Raw genomic sequence first — 18135 nt, 5'->3', positions numbered from 1 at the left:
CCGAAAAAACTAGTTTCATTTAAAATTTGTAGCAATCGCAAATCCCTGAGAACTTGATATAAAGATTCATTTCCATTTCAGAAAGAACACGGTTTGAATCCACTTGATGTTCATATAATTGGGCATTCGTTAGGTGCCCATACAGCTGGCTATGCGGGAGAAAGGATACAGGTAAGTTTGGATACCGGATAATTTTAAACTATTACAAAAGTTGGAAAGTTACACTGTAATTGGGACTTCTATGTGGATTTATACATCGTATTTATATTTAGTACATATAACTTATTATTATTAATTAGGTAGACCGTCTTCCCGTTGACGATGTGATCGTTTTGTTTTTCCTTGTATTGACGCTTTTATGATCGAAGGGCAGTGAGCGAAGCTTTCTTGAGTTGATCAAATTGCACAATTTTCGAATGGAATCGGTCGTACCTCAATCGAATGCCCCAACTTTTAAATTAACATAAAAATACAATTATACAGGTCATTAACATAACCGAAATTTTTAATTTCGACTTAAGTTGTGTTGTGACCTGAGGAAATTGAGGTTACCATGTTCAATCTATTGGAATAATATTCAAATGTCAAATTTTGCGCGCGCAAATTTGTAGACTATGAAAAAAGTAACAATAAGAAAAAAAATAAAAATAACATTTGCACGGGTTCTTGCAAAACCGTATAAAAAGAAAAATAAATCAACATTCAGCCTAGTTTTTAAACCTCAAATGCCTTTCAACTTAGAATAATAACGCATAGAATGATAGTTTCATATCAAACGAACTGTCACAAGTGAGGCAAAATCAAATTCATGTAGGCTAGTTTTAGTAGCAGATTAATTTTCGGTTTTAGTGAATATTTATATAAAAACACAAATTGAAACGCGTTACTTCCTTGTGGAATGTGATGTTAGTATCTATTTTATGTTTGTCTGACGTATTTTTACACTGATTTACCGCACATTTCGTCATTTTTAGCTAAAATTCTTGAGCTGTTCGCGGTGCAAGTTGACCTTGAGCCCTGAAGGCCCGCCCGCTCGTGTAGGCCCTTTTGGCGCGCTTCAATTTGCCTCACATAGCGTGTGCGGACTAGGACTTTCTATGCGTTATTATTCTTAAGCCTTTCAAGATAAAATTCATGCAATAAGCTTTCTTACTTATTTATTATAGAATACAAATTATGTAAATATATATTATCAATCCCTACTGGGCCCATAAATGTTCATAAAATTGATTGAGTATTGACTGCCTCCCGCTTGATAAATGCCATTGGAAAGACATTACTTTACACATACAATCAGTTTCACAAAAGATTTAACACAAAATTTAATTAAGTTCAGGTGGGGTAAGAAGAACACCGGGTTAAGGCTTCAAAGGACTTAAAACCTTAACTCATAATCTAAGGAGTTTAGCATTAATGTCCTTCAGTTGATAAAACAGGCAAAGAAATTTTTTTTTAATACAGTTGCTCAAAACGTGGTATTTTTCGCACTACAAATCGTGCGGAAAGTTGGATTTCTCGCACTAGTGCTTTTTACTTTTCCAGTTTTTTTTAATTTACTGTTGTTTTAAGTCTTAAACATAGAGGATTCGCTCTGGACCTTTTGGAGGGAAAAGTTACGTTTTTATTTTGACTTTCAATTATTTTGTGAAATCTAGTTTAAAGTGGAATAGGATAGTGCTATTGTGCCTTAATCGCAGATTAAAACGCGAAATTATACGAATCTCGAACTAGAATACCCGTAGCGGCCTGTTTTAAGGAATCCCGAGTCAATCCAAGCACGCCGCCTCAAATTGCCTATCCTCTTTGTGGCGGCCATATTTACAGAAACATAATTAAACTTCATGTTTAGGCTGATGGCTTTGCCAAAGCCTTAACAAATTAAAAAAAAAATTAAACATAGAACTAAAGAAGTTGTATATTTATTTAATATTTATGTGCTTTGTGATGTATGTACATCACTTACTTATGTAAGTCATTCGTCATTAAAACTTATATTTATTTACAAATACTATATAATGAACGTATCGAGTGGAGGTCCACAGTCTCTGCCTACCCCTGAATGGGTGACAGGCGAGATTTTTATGTATATATTTATTTGTTCTATGTATTACAGATAAATTGTATCTCACTACCGTGCACGGGTTCCTAAAGAAGTTTAAACAAAAGTACCAGGACTTCATAATAAGAAAAGTGGTTACAGACCGATATTACAGAAAATAAACAAAAACAGCACGTTAGAACTAGATTTCCATAGACTTTTAACTAATGGTTGCAGTGGTTGTATTTCATTATTTTAATTTACTAGCAGAAAATGAGTTTTGTTTAAATACTGTTTTATTTTACTTTCAATGTAGTTTTTTCGCAAATGTATTAAAAAACATCGTTTGATACACGTGCGGATTTGTCATTTTCACTTGTCTCGCGTCTTGACAAGAAGCCTCGAGACTCGTGAATAATGACTAACTTTCCGCACTTATATCAAAAATAACTATTTCACCTCACTAGCTCAGAAAGGCTTTCTTTCTCATTAGAAATCTGCGCGCAAAAGCGTTTTTTCTACGCTAGAGTGGAAAAGGTATTTGAAATTCGAACTTGACGAGTTTTTCTTTCGATGAAAAAAAACATAATGACACATTCAACTACGCGATTTGTCGTACATTATTTAAGTAATATGAATCCGTTGGTATATTTTATTCTTATTATTGTTGACATTAAATTGACAACGATAACTAATTTTTGATGTACGAATGAATGAAACTGATTTGTTATAGTTCAACTGTTCTTTCATCTACCATTTGCCTCACTATAGTGAGGTGAAAAGTTGTGTGTTTCGCTCGGCAGCAAAGTTGTTTTGCGTCTCGTGCCTTGAAACCCTCGTTACGCTCAGGATTCTATTTTTGAAGTATATAAGTATTATCTTCTCAATACATTCGACTCAAAATAAAGTGTGTTCCTCTTACCCCGCCTATATATTATATTTAAGTGAATCATCACGTTTCTCTGCCAACTGAGCCGTCGTTTTATCTTTGATTTAGCCTCTCATTTCATAGGGCTTGGGCAGGATTACGGGTCTCGACCCGGCGGAGCCCTATTTCCAAGGAATGCCAATACATGTCCGGTTGGATCCTTCCGATGCCCAGTTCGTTGACGTCATACACACCGATGGAAAAAGCATATTCCTTTTAGGTAAACATTTGATCATGATAACAAGGTGCAAAATTGCTTACCCACAATAACATTATTATTAGTTTGAATGTCATTCGAGAAATTCGAGATCATGGAAATGGATGCCACATTTTTGAAGCTCGTTCAGCTTTTCTTTTGTTTTATGATACATGAAAACTTGCATAACGCTTTTGTTTTCATTTTCTAAAATCGTAAAACAAAATGTTTTCTATTAAATACTTTCTAATTAGATTCGATCATGTTTAATGATGGGTTTGCATTTTTGTATCCTTTTGTATGTATTGCACATTCGCTTCTAATTATCTAATGTATCTGTCGCTGCACCTATTGTTGCATCATCCTTGTGGTACGTGAGCTCATCGTCTTAAAAATTTGAATTACTTTCACAGGCTCAAAGGGAGGGTATTAGATCTTATAGTTCATTGTTCTAACCTAATGTAATTTGACGCATAATCTTTGCACTTTTATTAACCGACTTCCAAAAACAGGATGTTCTCAATTCGACTGTATTTTTTTGTGTATGTTATGCGATTACTCCAACATTTGTGAACCAATTTCGATGATTCTTTTTTTGTTGGAAAGGGGGTACCTTAGTGGTGGTCCCATTTAAATTTGAAGAAAATATTCCACAATTAGGTGATAAATCCAGTATATTAGATTTCACACACTTTCCAGTAGAGGATTTCATTAAAACTTGGCAAATAGATGTAGGTCCACAACCTTTTTGAGGTCGGTTTTCTTTTATAAAAAAGTTATTATTATTAAACAACATATTTCCATACAATTAGAAACTTTTACCGTAAAACTAAATTTTCTCTTTCTTGTCGTATCGATGGCATAAACTATATTATTGTGGCCCAAAATTTATTACCGCTACCCGCGTCACTGATAGTAGCCGCCATGTTGAAATATAGATTAAAATGGAATATACATTTACAAATTGTATTAGTTACATTATTGTGTTATCGATCAAATGCACGAGACAGAATATTATAAGTTATAATTGTAACAAAAAACGAGAGAAAAATAATTATATATCGAGTTCTTAGGTTTTCGCGATTGTTACACATAGGAAATGAAATTATTTTTTGGATTTAAATCGTGTATATTTGTTTTTTCAAACAAACAAAACAAAAGGTTTGTTTGAAAATACAAATATACGCGATTTAAATCCGGAAAAATAAAATAATTATACCTATTTTATAAAAAAAAATAAACCAACTTCAAAAATTTGTGGAATCACTTCTATATGCAAAGTTTTATTGAAAACGGTTAACAGAAAGTGATTGAAATCCAAACCTGATTTAGCCCCTGATTTGGTACCCTTACAGGTGAAACATTTTCTTCAAATGTAAATGGGACCAATACTGAGGTACCCTCTTTCCAACAAAAAAAGAATCATCAAAGTCGGTTCACAAATACACACAAACATACACACAAAAAATACGTAGAATTGAGAACCTCCTCCCTTTTTTTAACCTGTTAAAAAGGGGACCGGGGCACCTTAATTTATTGAATTAATGATTTACTCCTTCCAACGAAGAAAAGCACTTTATATGACGATACGTCGAAAAAATAACATATTTTAATTGATTGTTTACTAATCAGAAAGACCTTGAAGATACTCACTGAATACCTAAAAAAGATGATATTTTTCTGAGCCACTCACAACGCACCTCGAAATATAAGCTTCATCGCTCTACAATTTGATGATAATCAACTAACCCATATTTTCTAAGTCTATGTAAATATTATTATGTAAATATATAAACGCTTTATAGCTGTTCCATTCATTTATATATGAAATTTATATTTATGTATTAATCGCATTTATCACTAATTACCGACGTGTTTGTTTTACACGTGCGACAGATTTTGTATTTATGGCAGGATATGGAATGTCGCAACCTGTCGGACATCTGGACTTTTATCCCAATAATGGGAAGGAACAACCTGGTTGTGACTTAACTGAAGGGCCATTAGTTCCTCTTACACTGGTTAAACAAGGACTGGAAGAAGCGTCCAGAGTATTAGTGGCCTGTAATCATGTCAGAGCGATTAAATTGTTCACGGAGTCTATAAATTCGAAGTGCCCTTATATTGGTAAGTATTTTTAATATTGAACCAGCTTACTTAGTAATGCAAAAAATAAAATATAAATATAATTAATCAAAAAAAATCTTCTAAGTACAATTCAATTTCTACAACCCAAATTATAAAGAGATATCACTCACCTAACCTTTAAGTATATATAATGTGAATAATATCTGCTGCTGAAATAAAAAATCACGTAATTATTAAAAAAAACAACTGCCTCCGTGGCCGAACGATTACCATGCCGAACTCCCACGCAGAGGTCCCAGGTTCGATTCCCACGCCGAAGAAATATTTGTATGGCCTACATTTATTTCTCTCGTGAGTTTGGGTGTAATTTGTGGTTGTCTACGTGTGTGTTCATAGCACCCGCGACACAGGGTTTTCCTGGTGCGGGGCTAAGTTGAGTGTGTGCGTTATTATTATTACTGCTATTACAATAATGTTGTAACTCAAAATATGTGAAATTGAAGATTATACCGCTGCGGAACGTAAAATTTGCTTTTTTTTTCGTAAAATTTGCTTGCTGGTTACTTACATAATTACAAAACATTTCTTGATACTCTAATTAAGTAACGTTAACTCCACGACAAAAATATAGAACAAAATACAATGCAATCATACCGGGATTTCATAGAGAGGCATTATCAACACTATATGTATTGCTTTCTTGAAATTTAGGTAAAATATGGTAGTAAATTATTTATTTATGTCAAAAAGGTGGTTCTATAATTTTATGTACAAAACCATCTTTTTCGTTTATAATTATAACAAATCTGCATTTTAAATAATTACAGGTCATCAATGTCCATCATATCAGCATTTCATATCAGGAAAATGTTTCCACTGCGGTCACGGGTGTGCTGTCATGGGGTAATTACAAACATAAATACCGTACCCTTGGTGTAATAAGGTCACATCTGCAAAATGATAACTTTCCAGGAGAGAGGTTTAAAGATTATGTGAACTAAATTACTCGATAACTTTTTATGCTTAAATATGAGAGTCATAAAAATTTACAGTTATGTAACTTGTTTCGTGTAATTTGTATTATTTTTATGAATTGGACGTAGTTAAGCAAAAAGGATCCAATCCACAAAATTACCAAACTGTTCCTAAAGCCTAACCCCTTAGATCAGCAAAAAAAATCCAACATATGAACATAAATAAATATATCTGGAGTTACATTACATTTTAAGTCTTGAAAATAAAACATGAGTGGGAAACATTTTTAACTTCAAACTGCCATATCTCGAAAGTGACTGGATGTGCATTGGTTCCTTTTTGTTTAACTACGTCCACTTTTACAAGCACTTTTGGCGTATGATCACATGTGGCTTTTTTATACCAAAGGTTCGAATACTTATTTATTTATATATGTATTTTTACTTATTATTTTCCTTTATTTACCGTTTTTTATCTCAAGCTACACAACATATAGCTATTTCTGCCACTAAGCATTAATGTGTTCCGGTTTTGAAGGGTAAGGGTGCTGATGAAATTACAGGCACATGGTACTTGTCAACTTATGTCTTAGGGTGATGGGCGCAGTGTCAATGTCCCCTCAAATCTTTGTGATTTAAAACTGTAAGTGACACTGCAACTGCTACGGACTTGTTCATCCCGTCACTTGTATCATAAAAAAAGAAACAGAAAAAAATCCAACAGTTATACTTCTCCAGTAGCTTACCAGTTGGAAAGATTCCGAACTCATAAATCATTTACTTATGAAAAAAACAGATAGTACATAACGATTGTCAAAAAATGGAAACCACCTCTTAAAATCTTCACTACAAAGAAGTTTACAGTAACAAAATACAGTTACACTGTGCCCGATCAAATATTACGAGTATAGGCACACAAACATATTAATAATAAATTTCATTTAATAACACGTTTCTTTTAGAAATTACTACGCTATTTGGATAATTTTGACTAACTTCAATCTAGGGCTGAATTTATATTGCGGCGGAACGGAATGGAAGCGAATTATTGTAACGATATAATGAACTTTATGGTCAATTGTGTAACGTATAAACTAGATACGAGCCAAATTCTTCCTCGGAATTACTTATTTCTGCCGCCAAGCAGTAATGTGAGTATTACAGCGTTCCGGCTTTGAAGAGTAAGGGTGCTGATGAAATTACAGGCACATAGGACTTGTCAACTTATGTCTCAGTGTGACGGGTGCAGTGGCACTGCAACTGTTATGGACAGGCGTGTAGCTTTCCATCAGGCGCACGACTTGTTCGTCCCGTCACTTGATATTATAAAAAAAAGATTTTGTCTCGTTAGTTTGTACGTTACACAATTGACCATAAAGTTCATTATGCTATGTACAATACCGTTACAAAAATTCACTTCCATTCCATTCCACCACAATATAAATGGATCCTTTTTTTTTTCTTTTTTTTTGACGGGGGGAAATCTTTATGGATACCCCTAATATAAATGGATCGTAACGGTTCATTTAACTATTTAAATGCATTGATACGATTTCAATCAATATTAATAGTAATATCATTTAATAATTTCTGATTAATCTCCACAGATTCCACGCAGACAGTTCACCAGGCCTTATTACAAACAAAAACAACAATTCTGAGAACGAAGTGTATCCGTCGGAAGAACAAGAAAATATTGGTGCCAAATACTTTCTTATGACCGCCAAAGAAGCTCCATTTTGCCGTATGTATATACCTATTTACTAATACCTACTTATTTACATACTACCTACATAAATACCTTTTTATTTACTAATACCTACTTATTTACTATACATATTTGTTTGTGTATTATATTTCTCTTCTGAGACTCTCGGATCCATGTCTATGTAACAGCTAAATGAGCTATCTGTTAAAATTCTATAAAGTTTTAAACTAAATATTTAATTTAAATACATTTCTTTCCACTTCCCATCGCACACGAAACCAAATAACTGTCGTAACTCAAAATTGTGGAATTGAGAAAGCAAAAAATACTGGATGAAACCAATATAATTATAACATTCTCGCTTATAAACGCAAAATTATAATTGACTATAATGCCCCAAATAAAACCTTCGGCCTTTTTTCTTCTCATTATCGACCATTTTAATTTAATACCTGACCGAATAAGTAAAACAAATGCCTCAAATGGAATTTAAAAATTATAATTGTATAAAGTACTATTAAAAAATTGTTTTTACATTTAACATTAATTTCTCATTTTCAAATTTATTTAAATTATTATATTATGATCAGAATACATTAAATATTGTAAATTAAATTTATAATAGAGATGACAAAATAATATTTAAGTGTTTATTATAACGACTTCTATGCTACAATATTGTAAAAAAATTTGCATGTCAGAAATGGCACTTATACTTATGTGACACAAACTTATACTTATGTGGTCAAGTATTATGCACTTTTGCCATCGTTAATAACGTGTTGGCTTGCAAATAAACTATATTGATTTCATTTCTCAATTTTTGAGTCACGGCAGTATTTGGTGTCACGTGCGCTATTTTAAACACCACTAACGTTATCTATAGCGTTTTGACAGACTTTATTAACAATGCAAAGGATTCTTATCTATGGATATGCTTAAGTATAACTTCATTAATCCTCGCTTATTTGAATAAAACTAGTATTTTTAACTTTGTCCGTAACTAATATACAATTCGATCCCTCCTATCTAAAGAATTGTAAGGCCAAACGTATAACTTTATAGGAGAACGTTTTGATGTATCTGTAGGTCAAAAATGACCATAATACCTTCGGCTCCTGAGGTGTTGCATTTGAATTTGATATAAAATATAGTAATTATTTTTAACACTTTATAATTTTATTGCTAAGTATAATAGACCAATTTAAAAATAAAGTGATTTATGAAAAGGTGTGTCTATATTTGTGGCTTGCGATAGATTACGTAGGAGGGGTCGAATTATTAAGTTGAATAACTGTTACAATTCCCTGTAGTTAGATATTACTTAACCCATTATACTGTGCATAATATCATGTAATAGCTATTACCAGAGCCCTCGTACAGTCTACGTCAACATTTACGGCGCTTGTAAGTTCTTCGCTTGACTTATTGTTTTAACCGTCTCGTAAGATCGCTAATAATTTTGAATGAATTTTCAGAACGACATTACAAAATTGCTATTCAATTAGCTAACCCGAAAGGAGCTGAATCGTGGGTGCAGGTAAAAAACTTTTAAAACTTATATAAGCTTATATAATGATTGAATGAATGAATGAATGATATAATGGCATAATTATTTTTTATTTTCCTTTACTTATAATTATACAAATTGTTAACTTAATTACGTAGCAGAAAGGGTATGATTTCACCCCTTAATACAATCAAATTTTGCTATGGGTACTCCCACCAGAATTGCGAAAAAAAAATTAATTCGGTAATACAATATGGTGGTAAAATCAGCCAGTAGATCGGGATTCTCCATTAGGTAAAGGTACATTTGTATTGGAAAAGCGACGCAACTTCCGTAAGCTTATAACTGCGAAATTATAACAAATCAAACTTTTACTATTTAATGAGTGAAACAATAAAACTAACACCCTATTATATTGCAAAATTTCCAGTGCATATTTAATAATAATAATTTTTCGCCAGGGCTTCCTGAAAGTGACTCTACTGTCAGACCGAGGAGTTATAAGAGGAATGGATCTCACTCCAAGCAATTATGTAAAGTAAGTATTTAAAGTACCTACGTGTGTTAAACAATATGGGTGAAATTTACACATTACATTTATTTATAATAAATACACCGATCGAAAGAGTGATAGACTTTGAGGGCGTTTTAGCTCGTGCAATATTACTTACTGACAGAATGAATGAATGAATGAATAATATTTATTTGCCTAAAATATGCTTACAAAACGTGACACGCATAAATAGTCCTCATATGTTACTGGAACAGGCATACAAATATTGTTTTTCCACTTTTTTGTAACTATATAAATGTTTGCATATATATACTTACTATATAATATACAAAAGCCGTGGTAGCCTAATGGTTTGACCTACCACCTCTCAAGCAGAGGCTTTGGATTCGAATCTGGGCCAGCACCTATGAGTTTTGCGGAATTTATGTGCGAATTAGGAGCTTTTCGGTGAAGGGACATGGTGATTAAACCTATACATCGAAGAAGGTGTGTGTCAAATCCCCAACCCGCATTGGGCCAGTGTATAGCCTAAACCCTCGCCTGAGAGAAGACGCGTGTCCTATAGTCGGACGTATAAATGGGTCGATGATGTTAATTTACAATGTGTATTTCTATTAGCGGCAATGGAAATCTATCTTATCAGCAGGCATTAAGTTTACCTCTTTCAGTCCCTGTTATAAAAGTAAGGTATTCCAACCTTTCGTAAACTCTCTTTTAATAATTACAGATTAGAACATGGAACTACGTATACTATCGTCGTGACACATCCAATGGACTTGGGCGGCAAAGTTAGGAAGGTAAACCTTTTTTGACCAAACCATTTATGACTCAATAAGGAAATAGGCAGCATCAGATTGAACCTTCACTCCGTCCTATCAAAGACACACACCAACGAAGATAAACACTTATCCATTTAGATTTATTTAAAGTAATAATGTAAGACAAATAAAATTAAATGTTGAATTTTATAAAATTTCTTCTATATTTAAGTATTAGTATGTAATATATATGTCATATTTCCTCGCCTGATACCCTTTCTTACAAAAATCCGTTTCAACATTTTCTTTTCATGTTGCTGTAGTGGCTGAAAAGCTGATCACGACAAGCCAAGAAAAATCTTTCTTATTAAAAAAGATTCTATATTTAAATTTGGATGTGCATAGTTTAATGCGGTGATGATGGATGTACAGTATGGAAACGTATTTCAGGTGGAGCTATCGTGGGAGTACGATATGAATGTACTAGAACCGCGATCTCTATGCATCCTGTGGTGCAACGACCGACTATATGTCAAGTCGGTGCTCGTCGACCAGATGGACCTGCCTAGCAGGGGGTAAGGCTATCGTAAATTATTTAGACTTTTTTTACAATATTTAATTTATGTATCGAACTACTAAGAAATCAATTCAGGAATTTTGTAGCAACATATATCTTTACTGCAAGTGTATGTCAAATCCTTTTTTTAGAGAGCTCCATTCAAGTGGAGCCAAGTGGAGAGTGGACCAATAATATGAACTTTTTATAAATAATATGAACGGTTTCATAAACAATACGTTTGGTATTTCATGTAGTGTCTTCACCCATAATACTGTACAACTTTCTCTAACGAACCCTTGGTAATAAAAATCACAATCAGCTTGTCGAACAATTGCCACAAAAAGTTAGAAAAATGTTTCGAGAATTTAAAGTAGATTCCATGAAATTTCATATGTAATTTTGAACACTCTTTATTATAATATAATTGTTGATGACATGATATTGTACGGACAACGGCACACCAAACTACAAATTTTGGTTCGAAAATCGCCTCCAGTGCAACGGAACAACGGTGCATACGTCAATGTGTAGCTTGATGTGCTGGCGTGTGTACTTTAGTATTGTATAGAAAAGTTGTATAATGTTAAATATTCGCTAACTTCCGCAAAACCCGAATAACTCCGGAAGACGGACTTAAGAAAAAAGTAATATTGGAACGTGCATTCTCCCTATTTTTAATAGTAATTAATATTTTGTTCCAGGAAGCGCAACGTAGATTTCAGCAGTAAACTATGCACACCAAAGCGCGAGTTTGCTGAGATCCCGAACAGGGGGTCTGCCAGTTTCTATGACAATTGCAGCAGGTAGCTGTGCCATAATCGACGCAGGCTAAATTTGAATCAATGATAATGAAGTTAAAAAGAAAGATAATGGCTGGTGGTAGAGTTTGGACGGACAAGACAGTCTCAGGGATTGAAAATTGCTTTTAAACAACTAATTCGTTACAAGGGCAATTAAGAAACTCCCAAGGAACTTTGAAAGACATTAAACAGGCAAACGTAATGTTTACAGTACAAGAAAATATCTACGTTACGTCACAGAATACTAAATAATAACTACTTCTTAGATTGTGGATGCTAGTTGCACAATTTCAATCGAAATCCAGAGATGTGTGGTGATCACTAGAGGCAGAAGGACGGAAGGAGGAGGAGGAAGAGGAGAGGTCTTAAGAGATTGTAGTGACCTTTAGTACTATTGTCCACTGCAATAAAACAAAAAGTAATAAATAGGATCTATAGGACTGGCATTGGAAGCCTCTTTGTGGCTGGCCACATCCAGCCTTTTTAAGCTTTAAAAGACTAGTGAGGGACGCTATTGCAAATAAGTTGGAATGAATGTTTGAGTCGTGAGTTAGTGAACAGGGTGATGTGTTTTTTTTATAAATTATAAATTGTACTATTGTTAAATAATAGTCTAGAATAAGACTCGGCATTGACACCTACTTTTAAAGTAGGGATGATATAGACGAAGAATACTCATTTTTACTTTATAATTTTTATAAAATGCATAGAAAATAAATGTGAAGGTTTTTGTTTTAAAAAAAAACAGTTTCCTCGATTTTATTGTATTGTATAGAATCTTTCTTTGTATTCCTCAAATTTTTACATGAAACCCTTTCGTTACATTGAATTTGACAAAAACATTACCTAAGATTTGTAAACTTAAAGCCGACGTTGTACATTTTCTCCTTATTTGTATGAACTTTTGACTATTTTTTTATTTATTAAAGTGATTTTGAACTTGCCGAATAAAACTTCTGAAAAATTGTTTGGCTTTAATATTTAATCCCCAAAAATTATACGCTTATTTTGCACGTGGAACCTACATTGAGAGTCTAAAAAAGCCTAATTCTTAAAATCCAGTGATCGAAAAATTTGGTCCAACCGGAATATATGCAGCAGTCTCAACACAATACCTCTCTATTCTATATAAAATATTCATTGTTTGTTACGATTATGCTCTATCGTGTCCAAATCAAAAGAATGTAAGATTGTAATTCCATTACAAACGCTATACAGAGCGGTTGTCACGGGGAAATAAATTTATTCTTTTTTGTATAGTGTAGCTTATTTTACAAAGTACAATTATTATTCTTTAATACCTGATTTAAAGAATATGTTACATGTATTTTTTATGTTATTTTATTACCTCAAATTATTACATAAAACCGAGAAATCCTTTATGCAGCATTTCTCAAAATGCTGCTATTGGTATTACAGTCTTGATTTGACATCTGCGTGTATCCAAATATTGTGAACGATAATTTTTTCTAATGTCACTCAAAATTCTCATTCACTCCACCACTTTTCATTCACTCTACGAATATTCACATATCTCTCCTTGTGAGTAGAGGTGGGCGTTTAAAGTAAAAACACTTTAAAAAGTCTGCTTTTTAAAATAAGCGCATAAGCACGCTTTTCATTTCAAGCGTAAGCGTTGGTCACTGGCCAGTTCTATAGATACTCAATATTTTTTAATTTTTTACAACGTGCCTAAGTTTCAAGTAGCGCCATCTATGTTTCCTAAGCAAATTAATTCAACATAACGTTGCAAGCTTTCTTTAAACATAAAGTCTATGCGCTTAAACGTTTTTCTAAACGACTTTTTAAGCGTCAAACTAAAAAACGTTTAAGGGTCGCATTCCAGAACTCTACTCAATACTCAAGTCAGGATCTGAGTATGATTTCAAGCACTCGAAATACGACCTTAATGGCAAGGACTTGAGTATGATTTCCAACGACCCTTAGTGAAAGCGCTTTTACAAGCACTCTTTTTAAACGACTTTTTAAGCGTTTAACTATATCTTTCTAATTTGTGGTTTAAGCGAAAAGCGCTTTTGCAAGCACGCTTTTCAAACGTACGCTTTAACGTTATAAAATAAGCAGTTTTTTTCCATTTCAACAGTTAACAACTACAAAAGTTAAACAACTTATGTTTTTAAACGCCAATGAACAAAACATTAATATAGTAATGTTATGTTAAAAATATAACTCGCTTTTTACAAAAAAACTTACTTATCTTAAGACTCTACTCTCGCATTTCGCTATCAACACAACAACGATGCAAGCTTTTTTTAACATAATAGTCAATGCGCTTAAACGTTAATTTTGTTAGCTTTAAACTAAAAAGCATTTAAGTGAAAAAGTGTTTAAAAAGCACACTTTTTAAATAAGTATAACGTTTAAACAAATAAGCAGTTTTTCCCATCTCTACTTGTGAGTATAGTGTTCTGTGCTCCTTAGTCTGTGGTTCTGTGGATCATACACTTGATTATTCCTTTGAGGTTAAATTTAATGAAGTCTTAGACAAGTATTTTTGTGCATTATTGAACCACAACGAAACAATTTTACATGGCATCTACAACTTCAAAACTTGTGTTAGCATTATCATGTTGCGTTTCATGCGGTATAGTAAGTTACGTGCATTTGAAACAGAAGATTGACAGGTAAACAAAGCTTGTTTTTTCACTAGCTACTCGTGAATACACACCACCAGTCTACTAAAAGGGTCCTTTACGTATAAAAATAATTAATAACAAATAAATAGCATTAATACCTAACTGTAGCTGAATGTTGAAGAGCTTATAATATGCAATAACACTAAAATAAGTCTTGTGAATCTTTATCACAGTCATTTATTAATTTTATGAATCCCTCTCTAAGTTACTTAACATTTGCAGGGATTTGGTACCTAATTTCAGTTCTGCTTGTTTCAGGGACAGAATGCATGAAGGTGTAATCAAAGATGTTGAACGACAACAAAGAAGAAAAATAGAAAACTTGTATATGTTAGAGAAGCAGAAAGAATTGACCAATAAATTAAAAAGAGAAATGAAAAATTCATAAATGAAAATGTTTACATATACTTAGGATAAGATTTATTTATTAACGACTAAACTAAAAAGTAAATAAAGGCTACAAGGAGATTTATTTCTTTTCCTTCAACCACGCATCAAGCATGACATCTTTTAAGTTGAGGTTGACTCCAGTGGGGCTTTTAGAATCTGTTCCGTCTATAAAACCGTCCAGTTCAACCTTCTTTTTGGCAACTGCTGCTAAACACTCGAAAGTACGTGGCTCCCAAGCGGCAAGGTCTGATAATGATTTCCGATCTAACATAATATTAGCACGATCCAAGCCTTGTTTGAATGTAAAGGCTGTTACGTTATGTTGTTCACAAGCTGCTGTGATCCTTGTATTCCATAAGTCTATCATATCTTGTTTCTTCAGCTTTCTTGCTTTTGTTGCGTAAACTAATGCACGGTGGACGTTACGCACGGCTACGGAATAACAATTGCGTCTGCGACCCACGTAATGAGCAGCTAGTCGAAAGATCTTCCTTTTGCGCCAAAACTCGTCCGGTCCTTTCGATCGAACATAATTTATCATTGATAAAAACACCATTGCGAGTGAGACCTGAAAAGGTTAGGTTATTTCAGATGTTTTACTTGGAAAACTCAAAATCGTTAATAAATACAGACGAAAGAAATTGTCGTTTTTAACTCACTTTAAGTATTATTTGAATCAAGATTTACAAAACGTATTGTAAAATTAAAAAAGTCCACCATTCACTTTTATTTGAAATTGACATGACAGATGACAAACAAATGACATCGGAATAGAGATGCTCATGTCGTGAGTTCAAATGAATGAGCTAACATTTTCTTTAAAAACGATTACGAATCTATTTTAAATTACGGCTGTTTAATTAATGTATATAATAATTGAATAAACTTAAGTTTATCCTTATAATAAATCTTGTTAAAGTTTTTGTTATACTGTGATGGTTTTTGTGTGCTTTGAAAAATGTAATAAAAAAAACAGTGTTGTATAGTTTTTAATCGACTTCAAAAATAGGAGGAGGTTCTCAATTCGACTGTATTTTTTTTGTATGTGAACCGATTTTGAGGATTCTTTTTTTTTTTGTTGATAAGAGGGGATACCCCAGTCCCATTGTCATTGGTCCCATTTAAATTTAAAGAAAACATTAACCTCTAAGGGTCAAAATAGGGGATGAATCCGGTTTCACGCACTTTCTCGTAACCGATTCCATTAAAACTTGGCAAATAGATATTATTCCACGAACGTTTTTTAGTACTCTGTACCAGTCTGTACTGGATTATTAGTTACTTACATAAGTTCAACCCTACTGATCGAATGCATGAATGATTAGAGTAAAAATTTTGTGCTAAAATGAAATCGAATACACGCCTTTTTTTAAAACATCATATAAGCAATTTAACCCATTAGCTACGCATATCACTTTAAAAAATTGCTTTCTCACTGCTGCTCATTACAAATAACAAAAGAGGAACGGAATACTTATTGTAAAATATTTAACAAAAAAGAGAGAGGACAAATTTATAGGGAGGAGATTTTAGTCACTGGTCACTGGAAGTCTAGTGAAGTCCGTACGATCTGCTCCAGACCTGCGGCATCCGTCAAGATTTTCTCCTTCCGACGAAAATAATATACAACAAAATTAAAACTTACCACACTATTTTTGAGTAATCTGTTCTCCACCTTTCGTCCATTTGCTTTCTTGGCTTCTCGCCGTTTACATAGCAGTAAAAATTCACGTAACAGTAGAGCTCCTTGTGAAATAGTTTGTCCAGGGTAGTACCTATTTCTATCCCCAATCTGTAATGTGAGCATTACGGCTTTCCGGATTTGAAGGGTAAGGGTACTGGTAAAATTATAGGCACATGAGATTTTTCAACTTATATATTAAGGTGACGGGTGGTGCTCTTTGCGCAACTGTTATAGACAGGCATGACGCTTATCACCAGGCTCACAACTTGTTCGTCCCGTCATTTAGTATCATAAAAAAAATAAAAGTCCGTGAAGAACGATAACCTTTTGTTCTTGGGTCCAAGCCAAAGTGAAAAACACAACGTCTTCTTCGCTCTTATTGCATGGAGTTAAAGCTTTATCACGACTATCACTGACCGACTCAAGCTTTTTCCCCATTCTTTTTCCCCATTAACTAGTGTAGTAAAACCCATCCTGCGGTTACGTATAGTGTGAGGTCTATCTTGATTACTCCTATTTTTTTGGTAGTCGTATTTTATTATATTAAAACGCTACATTTGTTGTTTGTTGACAAACATGTCGGCGCTGTTAGCCAACACGTTCACAATGAATGCATACGCCATTTTACCGGTTTACACATTATATAAAAATAGGTAGGTACATCAAAAACGTCAGAGATGATGACATTGCGAACATGTAGGCTAAACAGACACAGTTATCATCGATCGAAGAGGTTCCAAAATTATATACCTTGCTGCTGCCTTAACGTTGGCGTTCTTGGTCATTATAAACTGACTGCACTCATCGAAACTGACTGACTGATTAAGGATTAATAATAACATTTTCATCAATAAATAGTGACTTATTAATTTACAATCGATCCATTGACGAATTTCGGAATCGGTCGGTAAAAATTTGGATTAAAAGTGGCTTAAATGAAACCCATTCACGAATTATGTCCTTCCATTTTATTTAAAAATAAAGTTACAACAATTATAAGTAAAGAAATATATTGTTTTATACCTACATTACAACATTATACGTATAAAAGATCCGCTCTTGTCCATCACGTTACAACTTGACCGGGAAGGCAGACATTATGGCACCGAAAACAAAACTGAACATTTTGTAAGGTCCACATTCAAACAAGGTTATTTTTTATCAACCCAAGACGTCTTAACACGATACTCCTGTCACTAGAACAAACAACTTTCGCTTTACGACATTTATTCTGTCGATCTCTAAAAGTGGTAATAAATATAAATCTTATGAATTCCCAAAAGCAGTTTGGTTCTGTGCCTCTACCACGAGTTTACTGTGACAGTTGTCTC

At 33.4% G+C, this 18135-nt stretch overlaps 2 protein-coding genes across 3 annotated transcripts in view; one reads left to right on the top strand and one right to left on the bottom strand.

Moving 5' to 3' along the window:
• LOC113236781 (pancreatic triacylglycerol lipase-like) overlaps nt 1-12870 on the top strand; it is an 88274-nt gene extending 75404 nt beyond the window's left edge. Inside the window, exons 7-16 of one of the 2 annotated variants that reach the window (XM_026472950.1) lie at nt 82-171; nt 3051-3186; nt 5077-5289; nt 6078-6153; nt 7832-7968; nt 9411-9472; nt 9904-9980; nt 10684-10753; nt 11165-11289; nt 11975-12870. In XM_026472950.1, coding sequence (XP_026328735.1) covers nt 82-171; nt 3051-3186; nt 5077-5289; nt 6078-6153; nt 7832-7968; nt 9411-9472; nt 9904-9980; nt 10684-10753; nt 11165-11289; nt 11975-12080 — 1092 coding nt within the window. In that variant the 3' untranslated portion in view covers nt 12081-12870. Of the gene's footprint in view, nt 1-81; nt 172-3050; nt 3187-5058; nt 5290-6077; nt 6154-7831; nt 7969-9410; nt 9473-9903; nt 9981-10683; nt 10754-11164; nt 11290-11974 lie in introns of both variants that reach the window. The other variant, XM_026472949.1, reaches the window with a different exon arrangement.
• Nucleotides 12871-15135: 2265 nt separating this feature from the next.
• Nucleotides 15136-15866, bottom strand: LOC113236845 (39S ribosomal protein L20, mitochondrial). The gene is made up of 2 exons (XM_026473047.1): nt 15780-15866; nt 15136-15688 (listed from the first exon to the last, which is right to left on the bottom strand). The coding sequence occupies exon 2, from the start codon at nt 15674-15676 to the stop codon at nt 15200-15202; it is 477 nt and encodes a 158-aa protein (XP_026328832.1). The 5' UTR covers nt 15677-15688; nt 15780-15866; the 3' UTR covers nt 15136-15199.
• Nucleotides 15867-18135: the final 2269 nt, after the last annotated feature.

The sequence above is a fragment of the Hyposmocoma kahamanoa genome, unplaced genomic scaffold (assembly GCF_003589595.1).
Source record: "Hyposmocoma kahamanoa isolate Upper Pololo Valley unplaced genomic scaffold, ASM358959v1 92, whole genome shotgun sequence".
Lineage (NCBI taxonomy): Eukaryota > Metazoa > Arthropoda > Insecta > Lepidoptera > Cosmopterigidae > Hyposmocoma > Hyposmocoma kahamanoa.
Note: the sequence above shows the minus strand (reverse complement) of the source record. Positions and strands in the feature narration are given on the sequence as shown.

Coding starts and splice junctions, on each gene's coding strand:
- LOC113236845 (XM_026473047.1), bottom strand. CDS start 15,676: ATGGTGTTTTTATCAATGATAAATTATGTTCGATCGAAAGGACCGGAC.